Here is a 23,386-nt window from a genome sequence, read left to right as displayed (position 1 = left end):
TCTATTAATAGAGCTTTTATTACACCTGCTGCAACTTTTTTACAGTGAATACAACACTGCCACCCGCTGGATAAACGTCTACACTGCAGTATTTATAATGGAACAAGACATGAGGAGTACTTCAATGGAAGTGAGTGAGCTTCTATAAGTCATCTATTTAATAAAAACACATTACATCATGCAATACTAATGCTATGTATATGCACCTCACAAATAGATTTATTTGGTGAGATTTTGGTAAGATTTTTTATCACCTTACTGTACTTGCATGGCACATTGTCTCAAGATTATAGTTTTAGCTGTGATCCTGTCCTTTTCAAATCCACTGTATTACAGTAGTTGATGCAATTCAACATGTTTATAGGCTTTAATGTAATGTAATTCTGTCTGTCTTTTATAATATTAAAAAAGACATAGAAATCTCACTTTTTCAAATATGGAACCTCAAAGCCATTGGTTGGAAAGAGGAGTAAAATAAGGGAAAGGGAAATACAAAAGAAATAAACACATTTTAAACGGGCCTGAGAATGAAAGTTCATTCTTGACCATGGAAACAATGTCAAGAATGTCCACATGCTAGTTTTCCCTGAGCTTTCAGCCGTCTTCCTCAGTAGTTACTCAGTTGTTATTATTTCAGATTACTTCCACTATTCTACTTCTAACTGTTTACTGAGTTTACTGAGGAAACTCCACAAGATGCTCTGGAAAAAGCTAGTAAGTGGACCTTGAGTGAGTTTTAATGTGACAAAATAAAGCTGCTTCCAAGGATAAACTTCTTTCTCCTACCTTTCTCTCTCTGGTTGTCAGTGTTTCCCTAGCTGCTTCCTTTTAAGTGGCTGTGATTGACAGGTGGGCTATATCCATGCAATATCACCCAGCGCACGTTCCTATTCCCTCCTGGAGCCTTCATCCACCGGTCAAATTAACCTTCCGTGCCAACGGGAGGGGGCCCTGCGTGGGCCAATCAGCAGGTGATTAGGCCGGGGGTGGGAGGGGTGAGGGGTCACCGCGATGGGGCCATCGCAAGCCTGATTGGTTTCAATCAGCAGCCAGCCGCAAGGACAGCTGGGAGCTGAGCCGCGGTGAGCGCTAATCAACGCGTCCCACAGTGAGGCATGAACAGTCACACACACACACACACACACACACACACACACACACACACACACACACACACACACACACACACACACACACACACACACACACACACACACACACACACACACACACACACACACACACACACACACACACACACACACACACACACACACACACACACACACACACACACACACACACGAGAACTAGATTGATGTGGGTGTATACACACTGACAACACGGACATCACTGTTTGCACACATTCACACAGAGGCAAGAGACACACACAAATACACACAGCAAGACATGGGAAGCAGAAATGAACAGTCAAGACCACAACAGATAAACAGAAAATCCTATAATGGAAAACCAGTGAAGAGAGAGAGAGAGGGAGAGAGAGAGGGAGACATACTCAGAGCAACCACAGAATCTCACAGTACATTGAATGACTAATTGCATTGGATTCGTTAATTTGACCACTGGCACATCTGATAGGGGCCCGTGACATTGGTTAGCCATGCTCTGTCCTACAAACCACAATAACACCTCTTGTATGATGTCTCAAATGTGGAACAATTAGGATTCTCTCCGCCATGTCTGATGTTATGCTAATTCTTGTTCAACTCTCAGGAAAGCACGGCGTTGACCAATCACTGATCAGATGAGACGGGCAAAGTCACAAAGAGCATATTATAGATCCTCTTCGCTGGGCTGGAAGTGGAGACGACAGACTGATCTGCTCGGGTTTCTATTTATGACGGACAGGAATGTCTGCAGAGCTGCAGGAGGAGTGGTGTGTTGTTTGTACACTGCATTCACATTACAGCTAGAAGACTTGCTTTAGGTGAGTTTTCCAAAGGCTGCGGTGGAAATGTAAAATTATCAACTTCTGGTGTTTGACCTTTTATGTCACTGTCTGTAGGCAACAACATGCCACAGTGTCTCTCTTTCATTTCCCTCTCTTTTTACCCTATAAGGAACACAAAAATCATTAGCAGTAATGCAATGTGTTCCTCATTATTCAGAAATGGTGAAACAAAGAGAAACATTTTGGAATTGGTTTACAATAGATGCCAAACACGACATTGTGTTTTTGCACACTAAGATAATCAGTCTTAAATGTTTCATTCCCCTTTTCTGCGTTCACGTGGTAATTACAGTGGAGATTACAAGAGGAAATGCTAACTTCAGAGTGCCTGCAATGTATTAATCATTCCCTTGTTTACGAGACTTGCTTGGCTTCTCGAAAAGTTTCAAAACTAATAATTACCTTTCCGTGAAAAGATCCGAACCCTCAGAGATGCTCTTCATCCCCAACCAAAACATATATTTAAATGAACAACAGAGACGCAGATAATCCTTTATGATTCAAAATGGTAATGCAATTATCACAGAGTTGAGATGAGAAGACTATATGCAACTCTTATGTTTGTTAATAAATATAAAGCTACGGCACGCAGTCTGTTAGCTTAACTTATATCATAAAAACTACAGAAGCAGGGCGGGTGGCTAACCACATTCACATGACACTGTGTTGTAATGAGTGTGGGAAGTATTGTGCAATAAGACTATTCCAATGGCTGAATGACAGTAGGTGAGAAGAAGGTAAGACTAAGTTTTTTTAAGTCCATAGGTGACTTGGCTGGGAACTGGAGGGTCGCTGGTTCGAGTCCCTGTGTGGACCATCAATCGAGTGTGGACTGGTGGCTGGAGAGGTGCCAGTTCATCTCCTGGGCACTGCCGAGGTGCTGTTGAGCAAGGCACTGAACCCCCAACTGCTCGGGGCGCCGGTCACTGGCAGCCCCCTCGTTCTAACATCTCTCCATTAGTTGCATGTATATAGATCCTGTCTGTGCATGTGTGTGTATTTCGGGCCTGTGTGTGTGAAATGAAAAAAAAAAAATAGAGTGAAATGACCCTAACCCTAACCCCATTGCGGGACAAATAAAGGAATTCTTCTTCAGTTGCGCTTTAGTTTCATAATACAAGGCCTGTCCACTATATGTAAAGATCATTTTGTGACATTTTAGTGCACCCACGCCTGATGGCAGCAGTATTATACAACACCATCATCTCAGCCGACTTGAGCAAGACAAAAAGGCAAAATGTTTCCCCGAGAGGCTTACAGGAAGTGAATATTAGCTCCCTGCCAAATATTTTCAAAATGATCAGCACTAAGCAGACTTCCCTAATCCTGCCCCTGTCCACTTAAAATGAAACAGTCACTGGGAGCAAACTCACATGTTTTAATTTTAGGTGCAAGAGTGGAAGCAACACAATGACCGTATGTCTACATACAAATATACAATCAACTTCTAAAATTGATGTGTCTTATAGTCTTTGTAAAGGACTATAAATAAAATGTGGGATGGGATCACATTAGCCGCAACGTCAAATTGGCTTGGGGCTTAAATTAGTGGGGCAATGGTCCCTTCCCCACTTTCTACTCCCACTACTTCCAGCACTCTTGCTTGGACCATACACATCTTTTGATCTCACTACACACCTGTCAAGTTTCGTGACTATATCTTGCACGGCTGTGACACTACAACAGTGACAATATTTGCTTTGGCTTAGAGGTAGAGCGGGTCGTCTTCCATTTGAAAGATCGGCGGTTCAATCCCAAATTGCTCCCTGTGCAGTGCATGTGTGTGTGAATGTGTTGTTATTGGTCAGATTAGATGGCATGTAGGTGTCCACTGCCATCAGTGTGAATGTCTTTGTGAATGAGTGAATGTGACAATTAGTGTAAAGTGTCTTGAGTAGTTAGAAGACTAGAAGCGCGCTATAGAAGCACAAGTCGATTTACCATAAATCCCTATCAAACTACTCACAGCAGCCTCTGTGGTAGTAACCGCTACAGTATCTCCGGGAGCACATTTTGTCATTATGAGGCACACACACACACACACACACACACACACACACACACACACACACACACACACACACACACACACACACACACACACACACACACACACACACACACACACACACACACACACACACACACACACACACACACACACACACACACACACACACACTCACTCACTCACTCACTCACGCACACGCGCGCACACACGCACACAAACACGCACGCACGCGCACACACACACACACACACACACACACACACACACACACACACACACACACACACACACACACACACACACACACACACACACACACACACTAATGGACCAGTAGCCTAATAACAACAATCCAATTATATCCAACACTCTGACAGGGCCCATTCTGCCTCGACTAGGTTACTACAGAACTTGTACTCTTGTTACTTTACAGTTTTTAACATGAACAATATTATCTGAGTTGTTTTTTTTTTCAAAAAGTCTTTATTGAATTTTTGCAGACATGCAAATAAAAGTACAACAGTTGCACACTGCGTCAGAGTGTCCTCTCTAAAGTGAAAAACAAAAAACCCAACATGACTCCAACTATCCCTCCCAACAACCCACGTCAGACCTAGTCACAGTCAACAACTAGGTAATTACATAACATGTAGCACAGGTAAATAATTAAGGTACAATGAGACAAAATAGAGTAAAATAAACTGTAAATAATAGTAAAAGTAAAATAAAGTAATTAAAAAAGGGGGATGGGTCTCTCCTTCAAGTATTAGGATATTGGAGTTTATTTGTTTTTGTTTTATTTGTATTTGCTTTTCTGTTTTCCCCCTTTTTATTCCTTATAAATTTTATATGTTTTTATTACTTTAACATGAGCAATAAAGTGATTAAATTAAAAAATAATACATTTTGCCCATGTATTTTGCCTCTGTAGACTAGTTTATAAGTAAAATTATGAATATAGAAATTGTATTTGTAAAGCCTTGTTTATAGAGTGTGTTAGGGTTAGTTTTACTTAATCAGTGTGAACTTTTTCCACTTGTAAAAGGATTAAAAAGTGTTCTCCAGCTGCTGGAGACACAGAGGGAAGGCCCCACTGTTCTTCTCCTTAGAGGCTGCGGAGTCTGCGCAGAAGCGACCGACACAGCGTTCAGCGCATACGCGGAACATCAGGGGAAGGGGGCGAAGACGGGACCAGAGGAAGCTTCATATTTAAAGTATTTACAGTACAAAGAAGTTTCCCTCTCCCAAAGACAAACACACACAGGTAAGACTTACGCAGGCGACCTGAAAAACGCGAGTTGGGCCATTTTCAGACAAGTAAATGAGGTTGTCAGCTGATGTTGTTGACATAGCCCTTTGGCAACTTTTGCTTACCTCATTAGCAAACGTGTCGTGTAACTTGTGTAAACTGTAGCTTCCTCGTATCCGTCGTACAATACAATACGCATTTGTTTAACTTTAAGGTTGCTGGGTCCGTTAACATTCAGTTTTAAGTCAAATTATCAAAATAAGCTCACAGCTGTCGGGGAAACACTGGTTTCACTTTGTGTTTTGTAGTAAAACGCCCGCAAACTTAGCCCAGACATGTTACATTAAGCTAGTTTATGTCGAGTTATGACTTTGGTTGCGTCAGGAAACAAAATTAAACGGTTACAGCATATATAATTTTTTTTTTAATTTTATTTTATGTTTTTAATTTTTTTTTGACAGCGTACATTATTTTTTATATTACTTTATTTTATTTTTTGTGACAGCATGCATTATTTTTTATATTATTTTATTTTATTTTTTTACAGCATGCATTAATTTTTATATTACTTTATTTTATTTATTTTTATTGTTTTACAGCATGCATTAATTTTTATATAACTTTATTTTATTTTTGTGACAGCATTCATTATTTTTTATATTACTTTATTTTATTTTTTACAGCATGCATTATAACCATATCACCTCTTAACTGTGCCCGCGTGACGCATCATCCGCCGCATCTATTTCAAGGGAAGGTGGGGCCCGGAGCGCGAGAGCGTTGTTAATGACGTGTGACGGGTGGGATTTGACACGGGCTCGAGGAGTGAAACCACACAGTCACTGACAGTTGTTGTATCTTTGCTTTCCGGGCAAGTTGTGGTTCACCATGACAAAACAAAACCCAACTTAACTCCAAGTTCAAACATTTGAAATTAGGATGCTACACGCGTCTTTCACCGTATGCTTAAGGGGTCTTAAACTAACCGAGCTGTGGTACTTTACTGTAGAACAATTAAGAACAGTATTCCAGTTGTAACTGTGCGCTGCTCTACTACAGTTCAGATGTAAATATTGTATGTTTACTACTAGATTTGCGTATGCGGAATCAGATTCAACACACAAAACAGGTGTTTAGTGTGTAAAATATAGTTCATTGTTATTGAATAAACTACCCAACCTTATATAGCTATTATAATAAAGTGGTGGTCAGCACTGTTGCCTCACAACAAGAGGGTTTCTGGTTCGGATCCCGGCTGAGGCCCTTCTGTGTGGAGTTTGCATGTTCTCCCGTGTCAGCGTGGGTTTTCTCCGGGTTCTCCGGTTTCCTCCCACAGTCCAAAGACGTGCAAGTGTTAGGTTAATTGATGACTCTAAAATTGCCCGTAGGTGTGAATGGTTGCCTGTCTCTGTTCGTCTCTATGTGCCCTGTGATAGACTGGCGTCCTGTCCAGGGTGGACCCCGCCTCACGCCCAATGTCAGCTGGGATCGGCTCCAGCCCCCCGCGACCCTGACAGGGACAAGCGGTTGAAGATGAATGAAAGAATGAATGAATAATAAAGTAGTTCAGCTTCAAATCCACCGGCTACAAACTTCTGCTTACACAGTAATGCACCTGTGACTGTGAATAATCCAAGTACATAAAATATAATTAAATAATAACTCTCTGTCTTTCTCAGTAACTATTGCTTACTTGAGATTCAGAACGCAGAACTTCCACTCGTATTATCTGAAACCTCTCACCACTGGAACCGAGAGCATGCGAGCTTATACTGCAACCAAAGACAACATCAGCTGATTTCCCTCCTAGCTGCTCTGAGGTATGCTAATCACTGACATCATCTGATTTAATCTTTAGTTGCAGAAATGAAAAGTTAAAAGCTGCTTAGCTGGACGGAAAGCTTCAATTCCTCACCCCTGAAAGGCCACTGTGTTTCTATTTTTTTTTTAATCTCTATGCATTTCTATATTTTAGATCTCTGTAAAGTTAATATCTCCAGCAACTGAAGACATCAAATTGGGCTGTGGGAAACGAGCACACTATGTTTTAATATGTTATGTTAACTGCCCTCGCTCGGACCACACCCATCTTTGAACTCGGCCTTCATTTTGATCTCAACACACCTTTTTGTGACTGTATTTTGTGCAGTTGGGACGCCGTCGCGATGAAAACAAATCTGTGCACAGACAGACTCAAATTCAAATACTCAAAACCCCGTCTGTGTTAGTTCTCGCTAGAGTAGGTGTCTCCAGGACCACACACACACACATATACACAGTCTCACAATGTGAACACAATACCCCTGTAGCTGTCACGGCTGGTAACAGTTAATTGAGGAAAACATGATATATTCAATGATTGGTAACGATGGGTAGCTGTAGGCCTATTTTGCTGCGCTGTTCCCGTCTGGAGTGTTGCAGGTTTTCATCCCAGCACTACACCCAATGGTTGAAGGTGTGTTAATCAGTGACAGCACAGATCGTACTTCTTCATACACCGTCTCTCCTGCATAGACAGTATCCCTCTGTGATTACTCTCCTTGTGATTGTGGCTCCCAATTTAAAAATGTATCTTGGTTCTCAATGCAGAGAATGTATCGCCTACAATTATGATTATGGTTTAGTCACTTGTCCAGCAATAATGTCAAATATTAGCTGGTTCCAGCTTCTTTCTTTGTAAGGACTTGCTCCTTTTCTTTTCATTACATTTCTATTTTTTTTTTTTAAGGTTTGTACTGTTGGTCGGATGACATGAACAATTTGAAGGTGTCACCTGGGCTCTAGGAAACTGTGACCCACTTTTGTGTATTTTCAGACATTTTATCAACAATGATTAAATTAAAAATGAAATGAATTATTACTTGCAGTCCTGTTCTTATCATTGTGTGAGCAGCTTTCGCTCGGGGAGGCTGTTTCTCAATATATTCTATCAATCTCTGCAGACAAACTGCTGGTTCCACTCCAGCAATGTCTTCCCTGTGGTGGGAGCAGTGGACCCTGCTGGCAGGAAATGGTACCACTCCCTCTGGCTTCTCGGACAACACTAGCTGCTTCAGCTCCACACAGAGCACCGTGCTCAAGGATGTTGGCTTTGGAGGAGTGCCAGTTGTGCTACTGCTCGATTTCTCTGTCTTTGTGGTATGTCTAATAATCGACTGTTTGTCTGCCGTTGGTGTGATCGAGTGAGAGAAGACAGGAAATCTTTCTGTATTGTCCTTATAGGCAAGACACACTCCCTATCAAATGCTTTATATTTTCTTAGATATTTCTTTCTTTTACTGTAAAAATTGCACAAGAAAGTTGTTTTTACCTATTATGCAATTCATTTTCTGCCAACCTCTGCTTTGTTTTTGTCAAGGCTTCAATATATGTTTTAATTTGTGTCATGAGGTGCAAGCTGATTGGTTCTATTTTTCATGCCACCTGCAGGTGTTGCTGGTTGTCTTCTCTATCATCAGGAGGAAGTTCTGGGACTACGGGCGTCTGGCATTAGTTGCAGACAATGAAGGGTCAGTTCACAATCTCACACACTTCCAACGTCATTGTAGCACGGATTTCAGGTGTAAATTTCTTACTTGAATAGTCAGATTAGGGCTGTGTATTAGTATTTAATAACTTTTAGGCAGACTCACACTGTCCATCTGTACCGTGCCCAAACAGGTTTCACGGGTAAAGTCTGTTTGCACATGTACGAGCACGAGGCCTACAGCGGTGTTGACGTCATTTTCTGTGCGCCTGTTCGGACATAGAAAAAAGAAGGAGGGACCATGCGCGGACATTTAAAACAATGGCGGCGAAAGGTTCACGTTGGTGTGATGCGGAGGTGGAGTGTTTACTGCAGATTTGGTCGATGAAAATATTCAAAAACATTAGGAAAATGGAAAATGGTCTATGGAAAGATTTGTAAACAAAGCCACGTATCAGGATGACATCAATCTATGCGTCTGATATGTTACGGCGTGATGACGTATGGACAGGCAAGAAGCATTCGCGTGAGGCCCAGGCAGTGTGAGTACAAACGGGCCTGGCCCGCAGGGTGAGAGGGAGGGGGGGACAAGTACCCTAAAGCACTGGGCACGGTACGGATGGACAGTGTGAGTGCGCCCTTAAGGTATCCAATGAAATAACCTGGTAGTAGTAGTATCAAAACTTCTCCAAGGGGAAGCCAAGGTTATTTATAAAGCACTTTGCAACAACAAGGTGATTCAAAGTCGAACAATATCCGCTTTCAATCCCTTTTGTACCCAGATCTTGAAAAACGTGTATGGTTTGGATCACAGCCAATCACCGCAGGCATTATTTGATTTAATTGCAACGTGGGATTGGCCCATTACCGCAGCGACTGCAACCCATACAGTTCGTGGTGTCACACCCAGACTGAGTCAAACCCAAATACTATTTCACTGTAGTTTTGTAGAGTTATTTAACAAACATTTGAATAATTTGGTGGTGGCAATTGACACAACTGACGGCTTCCTTCCATTCATATGGCTATTGAATCAATTAAATGAAGTACTCCATTGGTATTGATATCACTTTGAGGGTCCTAGTATTGGTACTGGTTTTGCAATATTTAAGCGATACCCAGCACTAAAGTGAGATGAATCTTTTTTTGTCAACTTGATTTATTTCTTGTAATCCGTGTATCAGGTTCACTGAGTCAACGCGCCGCCGCTATGGACACATGTCATCCTTGGTGTCCAGCGTGGATGACCTCGAGCATGAAATGGTATGTAAAAGGAAATCTTTGTCATCAGTTTTAGCGCCAAAATCAGTATTTATAAAGCATAAAAGAATAGCCATACTAATCGAGATGAGAGGTCCCTTTATATTAATCACAATCTGACAAACTGGCTTCGTCAACAGTGCTATTTTAGGGTATCAATTGGATGCACTTTTGTGATTATTTAAACCAATCTCGAAACACAAAGAATTTACCATATATTCCTCATTAATATAATCTTAATTGTATGTTAGTTTAACCAAAATGTCTCTCATTGTGTTTAGGGATTCTGCTCTTGGCTGCCTTACATCCTCAGAATGAAGTGAGTGAGAGGTCATTGTTTCTATACTGAAGCCTCAACTGAAAGTTTTATTTTTTATTTATATTTACAAGCCATGTGTCGATTACTTCTAATCAGAGTGTGTGTGTGTGCGTGTGCGCGTGCGTGTGCATGTGCGTCTGTGTCTGTGTTTGTTTCAGTGACGAAAAAATAAAGGCCAGATGTGGCATGGATGCTGTTCACTACCTGTCCTTCCAGCGTCATCTCATCGTGCTGCTGATGGTCATAACTGTCACCTCCCTTGCAATCATACTGCCTGTCAACATGACCGGAGACCTGCTGGGTGTGTTGTGCACTATTTTGTCTGTTAAGCAAAAAAAATAGAGACTGTGCTTTACAGTGATTGCAGTTTAGCAGTACAAAAATGTAAATGATAATGACAACCAGTTTCTGTTTTTGACTAAAATTACACTTATCTTACATATTTTCAAGGTTATTTGATGTATGGACTAGGTATCCATTGCGTATGTTATGATGGCTTTAAATGTGAATCAAGCAATGAAAACTACACTATCCATTTCATAATTGGTGACTCGCCCCTTAAGTGTAATTTCCCTGTCTCTTTTTATTTACATTTCAGTTTGCATGTTGTTGTTTTAAATGCAGTTGTATCGTTTCTTTCAGATAACGATCCAAAGAGTTTTGGAAGGACAACTGTTGGGAATCTTCAAAAGGGGTAACTACTGTATAAGAGCATGACGAGAACAGTTTGTGTTGCAAAACATCATTTCGTGGGTTGGACAAGACAAAATATTTCGTGGTTTTTGTCTTTCTGCTTCTAGAAGCAACCTGTTATGGCTGCATACAGTGTTTGCAGTCCTGTACCTGACCCTGACGGTTGTTCTGCTGCGGCATCACACATCAAAAATGAAAGGCATGCGCAGAGAGACAGTGAGTCCCTGATAACTACACTACAAGACACTTGGTCTGAATGTGTCCCACAAACGTATACATTTAAACTGTGTCCACCTGACAGATTACAGATTTAAATTATATTAAGTAGATGCTAAGTGGCGCTCACCGGTATCTGACTCATCTTTCATTCTGTGCTTCTGTTTTTAGACCAGAAACACTTTGTTTGTCTGTTCAGTCCCTAAAACTGCAACAGAGGAAGCTGTAAAGACCCATTTCATGTAAGTAGACTGCACTGGAAAAACTGAGTGCTTCCTTATTTTGTAAAATCGAATTTTGGTCCTGACGCAGTGTACTTGAATGTTACCATAAATAGTAGCCTGCTGCTCCATTCCTCAATGTCAGCGCTGTTTTTGTACAGAGAGGCGTACCCTTCCTGCAAAGTCTGCGCTGTGACCCTGGGCTACGACGTGACCAAGCTCATGCACCTTGATAAGGAGAGGTAAGGAATCAGACGTTACCAAACATGAATCATGTGATTGATGCCCTCAGCACCATGGCTTATAGAGCCGCCAACCGTGCACAATTCTTTGTTAATGATTGTCTTTTGGTGTGAACTACTTATACAATATTTTCAGTTTAACAGAGTATCTAAATTCTATGTGAAGTGAAATTCATGTCTGCAACCCACAGAGAGAATTGTCACCTAACACAGCAGCTCTATTGAGCGTTGTGCAGCCTCTTCACACTCATTATTTTAGTTTTTATGGCCCACAAATTTACTGTATGGTTCAGTCTCAAACTTACTCCATATTTTATATTAATAATTAAATGGTTTCAGATGTTGTACGCATGTCTGCATGCAAACACCATCATTGAAGCCCATTTCAGGCTTAGAAAATATGTTTTAAATGTTGAAAGCTTCCTACTTTAGCTTCTTTTCTACTAAGTTAAACCAGCTTGTGTCTTTACTTTCTTCACCCTAGAATGCGAGCAGGAAAAAACCTGCGCTACTACGAACGTGCCCTGGAGAAAACAGGGAAACGGGATTTGATTAACCCCCGTTTGTGTGGTCATCTCTGCTGCTGCTCCAACTCTGAGAAGGTGAGATGGACCAGATGATAAAACTGTTTAATGCAAGGTGTCTGGATACTTTTAGTTTTTGTCTTTTATGTTCCAATTTAAAAGTACTGCATGAGAGGTTTGTAATGACTACAAAACTAAATAAGAAAAGGTTGTATCAGTTCATTTACAGTGGCAGAAAATGAAGCCAGCGTGAACTATTTTACGCAGTGATTTTAGTAAAGGTGTGTGTGTTTCTGTTTCATCAGGTTGATGCCATAGAGTACTACAGTGCTAAAGAAAAAGACCTGTTGGAAGAGGTGAGGAAGCAGGCAGAACTAGTGCCACAGCACCCCCTGGGGATGGCCTATGTCACCTTGCAGAATGAGGCTATGGCCAAGTAGTGAGTACCAATTTAAAGGTGCCTTTTTCTGTCATCACTTGTGTCTGTATTCACTGTACAGACAAATGAAATCGCAGCGACATCTGTATTACCTGATGAAACACCTGACACGTGGAAATACAATCCAGTCCAACAGCAATGGGCATCTCTCGATTTTTATTGTCACCGCATGACTTTTTACTGAAGGCAGGCCTTTGGGCAGCTGACATCGTTGAAAGCTGGTTAATATGTATCACTAACAACTGTCAATTACTCACCTCAGCATTCTGAAAGACTTCAATGCCCTTGAGTGTGGTGGCACAAGCTGCTGCTGTGGGAGGGTGCCCCAACCTTCCTCCGACAGCAGAACTCTGAAAGTGAACAAGTGGAGCGTCAACTTTGCACCCCATCCCAAAAATGTGTATTGGTAAGAAACACCAACCCTTCACACATGCAGATCATATGACTTGGTGTTTATAATACTAGTGCCATCAGGGCTGTGCAATAATTTAATATTAATAATATGATTACATTGACTTTTGGACTTTACTACATTGACTTTAGTGGAATCATATGGTGTTTGTGCTTTATTAAATCCAGAAGGCCAAATGAATGAATCCAGTTAAATTATAGTTAAACAGCATCTTTTGAAGTTCTACTTTTTATGCCTCTGCGTCGGCGACTAGATGCATTATGTGTTTTTTTAAGTTGATCGTCCCATTCTTGTTAGCGTGATATCTCAGGAACCCCTAGAGGGATTTTCTTCAATGTGGCACAAATATCCACCTGGACTCAAGGATGAACTGATTAGATTAGACATCTTGGATGTAAACTGCAACTTGACTGGTTGGAGGAGGCATACAACCGTAAGGTGGTCATTATAGTTATGTCCGATGTAATTCATAAAAGTGGAACAACACAATTCATTGCATAGATCGGCAGATGGATTTCTTTATATATCCATTCGTTCAACCTTTATTTACACTCGAGAGATCATTGAGGGGCAGCCCTCATTTACAATGATATCGAGTTACAAAGACAAAGAAAACAACAAAGAAAAGGAAGCAACACCATCATCAGAACATGAAAGGCACCAAAACTTTCTGAAATGGAAAAAACTATTTGATAAACACATCTGGACAACCAGGATCCAAAGATAAATACAACTATGTAAAGCAATTACAAGTAGAAGTTTGGTGAATCCAAAATCATATTTCTAAAATGTCTGATCATATAAAATCTTTCTGATCTAGTTCCCTGAACAAGAGGAATAGAGGTCTGTGTGGGAGGAATCACAATGGACTCCACACTGTTATGTTCTCTCTACTTTGCACTGCCTCTTTGTACGTAACTGTCGTGTGTTCCTGTTCTCTCCTTCCTACAGGGACAATCTATCAGTGCGGGGCTTTCCCTGGTACATGCGCTACTTGATGCTCAACTTCTTCCTTTTCTTCCTGCTCACCTTCCTCACGACTCCCACCATCATTATCAACACCATGGATAAGTTCAACGTGACTATGCCCATCTACTATCTCAATGTGAGCTTTACACATGCAGATACACAAACTAGTCAGAAATTCTGCTTTTCAAATCCACCAATCTACAGTTTGTTTTGTTTTTCACCCCCAGAGTCCGATCATTAGTCAGTTCTTCCCCACTCTCCTGCTTTGGTCCTTCTCTGCACTGCTGCCTACCATAGTTTACTACTCTACAATGGGAGAGGCACACTGGAGCAGGTATTACACACACACACACACACAAATATTGCTAGGGCAGTAATTGCATTCTGTTAGCAGAGAAAATGATTTGACCAAGTACCATCTGTGTCTCAGGTCCAGCGAGCAGCTGAGCATGATGCGTAAACTGTATTTCTTCCTGCTCTTCATGGTGCTGATCCTCCCCTCGCTAGGACTCACCAGGTAATTTACCATCAGTCTCAATAAGAATCAGTTTGCCCAGAACCTAGGTCGATTGTATCTTTGCAGTAATAATTTAGTTGTAGTTGTATGTCAGATACAGTGATAAATGGGGAACTAAAGCCCAGTTCAGACCAAAGATTTGCAAGACAACAAAACTATTTTGAACGTTGCAGGTAAAAGTTGCAGCGGTGTGAACTGACCCGTCTCGTGAATCTAGCTGGCTGTCGCTACTGGTTCAACTTGTCGAATTGCCAGCAGCTGGTTTTAGAACATCACACACGTCACCTGTTTCAACAGCCAATCAATCAATCGAAGTCTCAATGATCGCGAGAGAGAGAGAGACAGGAAAAAGAGAGATAGAGATAGAGAGGGTCGAGCGAGCAATATAATGAATAAGGAGAGGGAGCACCGGCCGTAATCCAGAACAAAGCAGTGAATCAGGGAAATAAAACTGTATTTTTGACGTTTCATCACAACTAAAAATGCAGCTGTAGCAAGTACCTCACTATCTCTGTCCTCATTTATATTTTATGATGCTACAAATTATACCCAGCTACGAAAACAAGCCTGAAAAGTCGGAGGTTAGAACGGAGGTACAGATTGGCGTTGCTATGGACATGATGCATTGTCTCACCACGTCTCACCTGTCTGAACTGGCAGGTTTCATAAAGTTGCAGTCCTGCACGTTGCAAGCAGTTGAAGAGTTCTACTCGTCTTGTTGCAAATCTTTGGTCTGAACTGGGCTTTACACACTCCGCACAAGATGTGACTCACACTTGACACATGTGAAATAGCAAATAAAAAAGTGAATGTCAGTCCCAGGCTAATACATCCATTTTAGCATAATTGAATTCAGGGAGAACCTTGTCTCTCTTAACCTTTTGCATCTCTTTGTTTCCCCCTCATTAGCCTCGCACTGTTTTTCCGCTGGCTGTTTGATAAAGAGTTTCTCACAGGTGGGAAACTGAGGTTTGAGTAAGTAAGCCCTTTTTTTTTTTGCTTCTTGCTTTTTGAAATCGAAACAAAATAATAATTATTTTGAACCACACTGATAATAAGTGCATTCAGTCAGTTTTACTCTCAGCTGCCATCATACAGGTTCAGCTGTATTCAAGTTGTTTTTTATAAAACATCCCATAGTTGCAATTTGTGACCCACTATTGCTTGTTTGCATTGTTTTATTTACTTATCAAGTTTCAAAATGTTCGAATGTCCTCTTAAGATTGGCTGTAATTTTTCTTTAGTTTGTTGAAACTGACGTGGTCAAAAAAATATGTGAAATATACTAATTAAGAAAATGTTTTTCTAAGAGTGGACTGGATTTCTGTTTTCTTAAAGTTCCTCCTTTTCATTAATGTCTTTTCCGCAGCGCTTCGACTTTAAAGTAATCTTTTCTTTCATCGTTTTTTTCCCCCTTACACCAGGTGTGTGTTCTTACCTGACCAAGGGGCGTTTTTTGTTAACTATGTGATCACAGCGGCCCTGGTGGGCTCTGGGATGGATTTGCTGCGGTTGCCAGGGTTACTGCTCTACATCATTCGTATGGCGTTTGCTCGCTCTGCTGCTGAAAGGAAATATGTCAAACAGGTTTGTAACGGCATTGTCCATTAAAGAAAATGCTAAGTCTAAGAGTCATTGATGTGTTTCATAGCAATATCTTAGTCTGGAACAGAGCACCAGGACCAAGTTGTGGGTAAAAAACCACCTGCGGTAACATTTACAAGTCAACTTTTCCTTTTACTTGTGTTTACAGAACCAGGCCTATGAGTTTGAATATGGAGCCATGTATGGCTGGTCCCTGTGTGTCTTCACAGTCATTATGGCTTACAGCATCATATGTCCTATTATTGTGCCTTTTGGTGAGTAGTTGAGTCTGTACACAAACGTGCACTCACATAGTCCATGGCTATTTGACATGCTCAGAGACCTCAGTGTCCTGTCCTGCACTTCTATACATCCAACATATTTCCATTCACTTTCCATGGTGGGTTTTATAATGGCTGTGCGTGCGTGTGTGCAGGTCTCCTGTACATGATGCTGAAGCACCTGGTGGACAAACACAACATCTTCTTTGCCTACCTGCCTGCTCGTCTGGACCGGGAGGTCCACCTGGCAGCTGTCAATCAAGCTCTGGCTGCTCCCATCATCTGCCTTATATGGCTTTACTTCTTCTCTGTCCTCAGAGCAGGTTAGAAACAAGTGTGTGGTGAACCTGGAGAGTTAGGGATAGAAGAGGAAAGTTCATATCAGCCAAGTGACTGAGATTCACTAAGAGCAATTAAAGGGGTAGTCCTGATTTTTTTAATTGGGGTTGTATGAGGTAATTATCCATAGTCAGTGTATTGCCCTCAGTAAATGGAGAAGTCTTGACACAGAAACTAAGCAATGTACTGCTAGGAACAGGGATAGCACTCTAAATGTATTTTAGCCACCTAAAAAAATCTATATCAGTTTAGGTGTATGCTGTACTAGGAATTGTTTCGCTTCCTTACCTTAGCCCTGTCTAAATTTAAACAGGGGACTGAAACCGTTCTATGCTCTCTTCGAAGCCACTAGACTCTGTTGACAAAACCAGCCATTTAAACCTTGCAGAACAAGAGAGTCGCTGTTCTCCCACTGCCTTCTTTAGTTTGTTATTTTGTGACTTTTTTGTGTTTAAAACGGTTAAATACAAACCAAACTGTTTGTTAAACAGCAGTAGACCAGCAACTCCTGTGTTTTGTGTGGTAAAAGTACTGTTTTTTTGTCAATGGAGTCTGATGGCTTTGAGAAGAGCATAGATAACAGCTTCAAAGCTTTCTGACAGCACGGTAAAGTGGTGTAAAAATTATAAATATAGTTTACACTTAAACTGATATTGATTTTTTGCTACATTTTGCTGCTGCGTCCATTCATAGCCACCATGCCTGTAATCCCATCTACTGTAGCTACACTGACTATGGATTAGCACCTCATAAAACCGCACTTTAAATAAAAATCAAACTATCGCGTTAAGCACTTGTGATGCTTAAAAAAAAAATGTAAATACAGAGGACACTTCAAATAAAAGCTTGGTGTATTGACAATTATTTGGCATTCAGACAGAACGGGTTACTTTATAATGACATGTAGGTGTTTGTATACTGCTACATAAAAAGTCGTATCTCTGTGCCACGATTTAAGCTATTTGTGTGTGGGTTTAAATTAAGCGTTCCTTTTCAGGTTTCTGGACTGCCACGTCTCTATTCACACTGGTGGCCTTGTGTATCACTGTCTGCATCTGTGTCAGCTACACCTGCTTTGGCCACTTCAAGTACCTCAGTCCACACAACTATGCGGTAAACGTTTGGTTTCGTGTGCATACGCTGCCATTTTTTTGTCATCCTTCACGCTGAGCCTTTATGTCGTTTGTGTTCTTTTGCAGGTGAAGGAGAAGGATGAGGACACAGCAGAGGGAGTGGAAGAAAACACTATGGTACCGTAAATTTGTTCCATAACAAAGTCTACAGCGTGAATAAAGAACAGATGTATTTAGGGCAGGTCTGACCTTAAAGTTAACTTTCCAGAGCTTGGCTGTAAATTCTCTAACCCCATCTGTCACTCTTCTGGTTTGTTATTCATTAACATAGTAAAATACCAGAGCTTTTGAGGTCAATGTTTTCATCCGTGCCTTCTGAACAATATGCTAAAGACCTGATTATTCACAATGAGCTGTTCTCGCAGTGAACTTTGGTCGTTGCCGGTCGTTCTTGCTGACCAAGCTCATATCCAACACGTCCTAGTTTGCCCCGTACATTTACAGGAGCTTTCTCTTTCTCTAATCTTCAACATTCTTCTGTATCAAAATCACACTTTGGCCATTACGTGCAGTATTGTGTCATACAGGGAGGCTGAAAGCATACACAAAAATGAATATTGAGAAACACCCTTTTTTGAGAAACTCCCTTTAGAGCCCTTCTTGTTTGTTTACAGTATCTCTTCTGTATTGTGTAACTGCAGGTCTACCTTCCCAGAGTGCTTAATCCCAAATCACCTGCCAGTGCACAACAGGGGTCTAAACAGTCTTACGGCTCTACAGAGGGCAGCCCGGTCAACAGCGCCAGCCCAGTGACGGACAGCATGTCGGACAGCTGAATTGGCGTGAATCAACACGAGTCAGGATGCTCACGACTCCTGATCAATGACTTCAGCGTTGAAGTCAGAGTTTGAATCGACCTCCATCCTACTGTCGGACACAGCCTCTCCCATTGAGATCAAATATCCAGACGGTACAAGAGAAAAGTGCAATGGATTCCAAAGACTTTGTTATCTTCTGTTTTTGAAAGAGATGAGTTAAAAGTACCAGTGAGGGACAGTGTATTGCTTTTTAATTGTTTTCTACACTAAAGAAAATAGGAACCTATGTAATCTTAATTATTTGCACTCGATGCACAAAGTAAGAACAACCATGAGAACCCTTCTTTTTTACTTAGTTACTTGGTGTCTTTTCTGTATGAAACCTCTGACCAATTCACCAAGGAATGTTTAGCCAACACCTGCCGTTTCAAACAAGCCATAGTGATTTTTAAAACACAAAAAAAACCCTCACAGGAATCCATTTCTTGCACACAGGAGCTAATTATGCAAGTGCTACCACAACAGGACAATCAGCAACCCCGATGCCAAAGATTTGGACACACAGAACTTTCTGTTTGTTACTTGTTATCCAGATTTCTTCACAGTGCCTTTTCTTGATGCCAGAGGACATCATCCACCAAGGGAATCACTTATTGCCCAATGTTCATAATGCACTTTTTGTATCAAGAGAGGCCCGTTTTGTTTTGACGCACAAGATTTTGTCGTATTACAGTGAACATTTATATCAGTATTGCAGGTTTGCAACCAAACCTATGTGTTTATCCACATATGACGATGGTTAGAGCTGTCATTTTGTATTATTATTTAGCGGTCCCATATTAAGAAATGTGAGACTTCCATGCCTTTTTCTTTTTTATTATAAAGCAGGTTGAGGCGCCATATAAATACTGTTAATGAAAATGCAAAATATAAACACACACAGCCTGTATTCAGAAATTGTGCCATTAAAAGTGCCACCAGGACGTCCGTATGGTTGTGATGCAACAACTATAGTATATATGGGTAGGAAGTGCCACTACAGTGCCGTTATTCCCTGTGATGGCAGCCGAGAGTGCAGATGCAGAAGACAAATGCAAATGGTGACCGATCAGCGCCGACTGGTTTCATAAAGGATGGATACAGGTGTATATATTCAGACATTATGAAAAAAGTATGCTTTTTTTTACATTTAAGCATTTAAACATGTTCTGCCCGAAACCTGGAATATGTAGCAACCTGTAAATGAGCACACTGGGGCCAAGATCAAATATGGTCTTCCATTAATGAAGGAATGTTTTAAACAGGTCAATGTTTCTTTGTATACTATGTACTTTTTTTTGTTTTGCAGCTTTTTAAATGTACATGAGCTAAATCCTAAAATCAATGTCACCAAATGTCAATATTAAACAATCTTACGTGCAGTTTTTAAATACTGTACAAACATCAGGAACAACCGTTATGAGCGTGTCTTGTCATTAGGGGGCACTGTTGAGCTGCAGTGAAGCAGCTCAGACTGAAATATTCATACTGGAGTGGAAAAAAGGACAAAATGCACAGTGTTGCATTGAGGATTTATAACTTATTCTGACATTGGAATGAGCCAGTTTACTGGACGACAATAGTGAAAGATCAGGTGAGGAGGTGGAGCTTCTGGAATTGTTTCTCTTTCTTTTCCCTGCCCTTTCGCTTCCTCTTTCCCCTGCCCTTTCCCCCTTTCTCACCACGGTACCTGCCTCAGCTGAGAAAGACCTCTATTGTCATTAGAGGACTTAAATGTCCTGCAGTGATTAGCAGGGCTGTTAAATATGGGTAATGAAGTGCTAAGCTAACAACATATGGGTTATTAGCTGTGGTTTGGATTGGACTTTTGGACGGGGATCAGTGTACCCCAGTGGAGCCTCACAATAGTGCTTGCAAAACAAAACTAAGGAACAGTAGCTACTGAAGTGCTCCTTAATAGCCTAACAACGGCCGAGTACTTCCTGTCTCAAGTATGTGACACACTTTTCTCTACGGTTTCATTATTGCCTTATAGATGCGCATACTTACAGGCCTTACACAGACTAAATACACACATAAAAGTCACAATGTTTTTTACATTTTAAAACACTTTAAGAGCTGCATATTTAGCCACTGGTCACACACAAAGTTTAAATTTTGTTCACAAAGAGACTTTGAAAACGTTTTTTTTCATATCTGAGTGTGCAAGGGTTATTGACTCGGCTTTACCCCTAATGTCGGACAAAGATTAAGCATTACAAAACAATCTCTTGTTTGTTTACTCTTTCTCAAGTATTATTTCATTGTGTGTGTGTGTGATTAAGCAATAAAGAAAGTGTTCTCAGTGCTAAATGTTCTCCAGTCCAGCGTGCTGAAAACCCAAAATATAGCCTGGTTTCGATCTAATAATCACACAAACATACACAGCATGACTCCCATGCAAAGAACACTCGAAGACAGATCTGAACAGACATACCTCAACAAAGTCACATGAGAAAGCTGTGCAGGGTCAGGATGCGGGGGCACTAATAACTTGCAGATATTCTCATGTGGCTCCAAGGATGAGCTGGGAAAGAGATGTGTGTTTCATATCAGATACCTGATATATTGTCTGTGGGTTTTGTGTTAAATGTGTGTTTAATGCACTTGCTGTTACAGAAGACTATATCCCATGAGCTCGGTGGAGCAGGAGTAATGTGGACGTTGAGGCTGCAAGAGCCTGGGAAGCAGCACTTTCCAACTGCAGCAGCCAGAACTACAGTGTGAAGCTTTCCAAAAAACCCACTTCCAAACTTTGATGCAATGATACACACCACAAAATTTGGTCTTGGCCTTCGGGTAATGGGTATACGTGGAAGTCTGATCTGAGGTTTTTTCCAATTACATTCAAACTGAGCAGTTTGTGGCATCTCGTGTTCAACCAGCTCACTCAGATGTTCTCACAGACATAAGTGCAATGCTCTGCACCTCACTAATGCCTCTCGCTCAGACACTTAAGGGAACAGTCAAAATCCTAGCACCAGAGGCTGAGTCATCCTGACCTTAAATCCCTCACGTGGGACAAGATCCAAAAATGCCAGATCCTACATTTCCCACAATGCAGCTTAACAACATTGTTTAAGACTCTCTTTGCCTGGTAAATGTTGAAATCTTTGGAACGCCGTGTACCCAGTCTTGTCCCACTCTAATCCAGTTTAAGACAACGTGATCATACACCCTTAAATTTGTTTGGTAACACCTTATTGTACATCTTAATTTGGCACAGATTATAGGAGAAAATGTACAAGAAAAGATCAATTCAAAACCACATAAATCTGATTTTTTTATTATATGAAAATATGTAACTGCATGCTGACCTGTACACAAATTTCATGTGCACGTTTGCATGTTCAATTGGCCTGTTGTGCACCAAAAGTGACACTCGGGGTTATAAGGTTAGCTTATTTAATCATCACCAAATTACATAGTTCTTTTACGGAAATCTTGGGAATTATAAGAACATTTACAGACCAGAAATTCAGAAATAACAGACCGGTAAAATAAGTATTTTCACGGAATATTATTACTTGCTTTCCTGCCGGGATTAAGATGAGAATGATTCTCATGCTGAATACGAGGCTACAGCCAGGAGAGATTCCTGTACATCTTAAACAAACAAGAGGTTAATCTGTAAACCATCTTCTGCCTTCTGTTCCCCCCTTGCGTCCAGTGTTTGTGCTAAGCTAAGCTAACAGGCTGCTGGCAGTGGCTTCCTATTTAGCACCGACACAAGGGTGGTATCAATCTTCTTATCTAAACTCGCAGCAAGAAAGCCTAAGCAAATAGCCTAAGAGTATTTATCTTGACCATAGCTTGACCATTGCAATGTCAAAGTAATCCTTTACAGAGTCGTGAGCTATGATATGCTACGTAGCAGGACATTTTAAAGTTGGAAATAATGGACAAAATATTAATGACAGTTTCTTAATGATCTCAAACACATCTTTGGCAGTTCGGTACTGGAATTTCCTGTCTCTATTGGTCGACATTATACACGTATCAGCTTGTTGCAGGTACAGTTTATCTGCAACAAGCTAATAATTTATCTTTATATTTGTGTATTTGTAATCTAATCTAAATGCAAAGTGTGTAAAATACAGAGGGAGGGAAGTATCGAGGCAAAAGAACAAGCCTTGAAATCCGAGTAAACAGATGAAATCTATTGATGATAATAATTACTGCTTTCGAGCAGTTTGTTGGCACTCCCGGTCAAATGAAACAGCAGTAATTTAGCCTCTAAGGTATTACTAGTTTACACAACACGCCCTTCTCCGGATCAAAATATTTATCCAGTGTTAATCCAAAACCTCTGTGTTTGTGTGTAGGTGTGCAACCCACTGAACTCAGTGCCCCTGATGCATTCTTGGTATTGTTGTCGTCTGTGCTTTTGTATACCACAGACACTATTATTTAGTCACTTCGCTCCCTCTCTCTCTCAGTATTCACTTAATTCTGCACTCCCAGGCCACTAAAACTTAAGAAAGAGCCCCTGTTTTTGTGTGTGTGTGTGTGCATGCATGTGCGGGTATCAAATAGGAATTAAACCTATTTAGAGTCCTGAGGTTTTGAGGTCAGGTTTCCTTCATGTCACCACCAAGATCGATGGATGTGACCTCTGACTGCTCCAATTTGTATATAAACATAGCGCAGGCCAATCACAGCATCGCGTGGGATGGTGCCAGCCAATGAGAGCGTCTGGCAGCATCATGCTCTGTGGCACTCCCATCTTTTGTCCGTCAGGA

At 41.0% G+C, this 23,386-nt stretch overlaps 1 protein-coding gene across 1 annotated transcript; it reads left to right on the top strand.

Annotated features, from left to right (window-relative positions):
- The first annotated feature begins 5,133 nt into the window (after positions 1–5,133).
- tmem63a (transmembrane protein 63A) lies at positions 5,134–20,052 on the top strand. The gene is made up of 23 exons (XM_083933906.1): positions 5,134–5,247; positions 8,175–8,370; positions 8,662–8,741; positions 9,883–9,961; positions 10,240–10,277; positions 10,436–10,578; positions 10,920–10,971; positions 11,078–11,186; positions 11,358–11,428; positions 11,569–11,649; positions 12,134–12,251; positions 12,479–12,612; positions 12,875–13,018; positions 13,976–14,129; positions 14,221–14,327; positions 14,424–14,510; positions 15,420–15,485; positions 15,935–16,097; positions 16,264–16,369; positions 16,531–16,698; positions 17,712–17,827; positions 17,914–17,964; positions 18,489–20,052. Exons 2-23 carry the CDS (start codon positions 8,200–8,202, stop codon positions 18,621–18,623), a joined length of 2,373 nt encoding a protein of 790 aa, XP_083790032.1. The 5' UTR covers positions 5,134–5,247; positions 8,175–8,199; the 3' UTR covers positions 18,624–20,052.
- Positions 20,053–23,386: the final 3,334 nt, after the last annotated feature.

Source organism: Echiichthys vipera (genome assembly GCF_963691815.1).
Source record: "Echiichthys vipera genome assembly, chromosome: 19".
Classification (NCBI taxonomy): Eukaryota; Metazoa; Chordata; class Actinopteri; order Perciformes; family Trachinidae; genus Echiichthys; species Echiichthys vipera.
This window is presented reverse-complemented; position numbering and strand designations above follow the sequence as displayed.

Coding starts and splice junctions, on each gene's coding strand:
- tmem63a (XM_083933906.1), top strand. CDS start 8,200: ATGTCTTCCCTGTGGTGGGAGCAGTGGACCCTGCTGGCAGGAAATGGT. Junction 8,742..9,882: donor TTAGTTGCAGACAATGAAGG/GTCAGTTCACAA, acceptor TCCGTGTATCAG/GTTCACTGAGTCAACGCGCC. Junction 14,130..14,220: donor TGCCCATCTACTATCTCAAT/GTGAGCTTTACA, acceptor TTTCACCCCCAG/AGTCCGATCATTAGTCAGTT.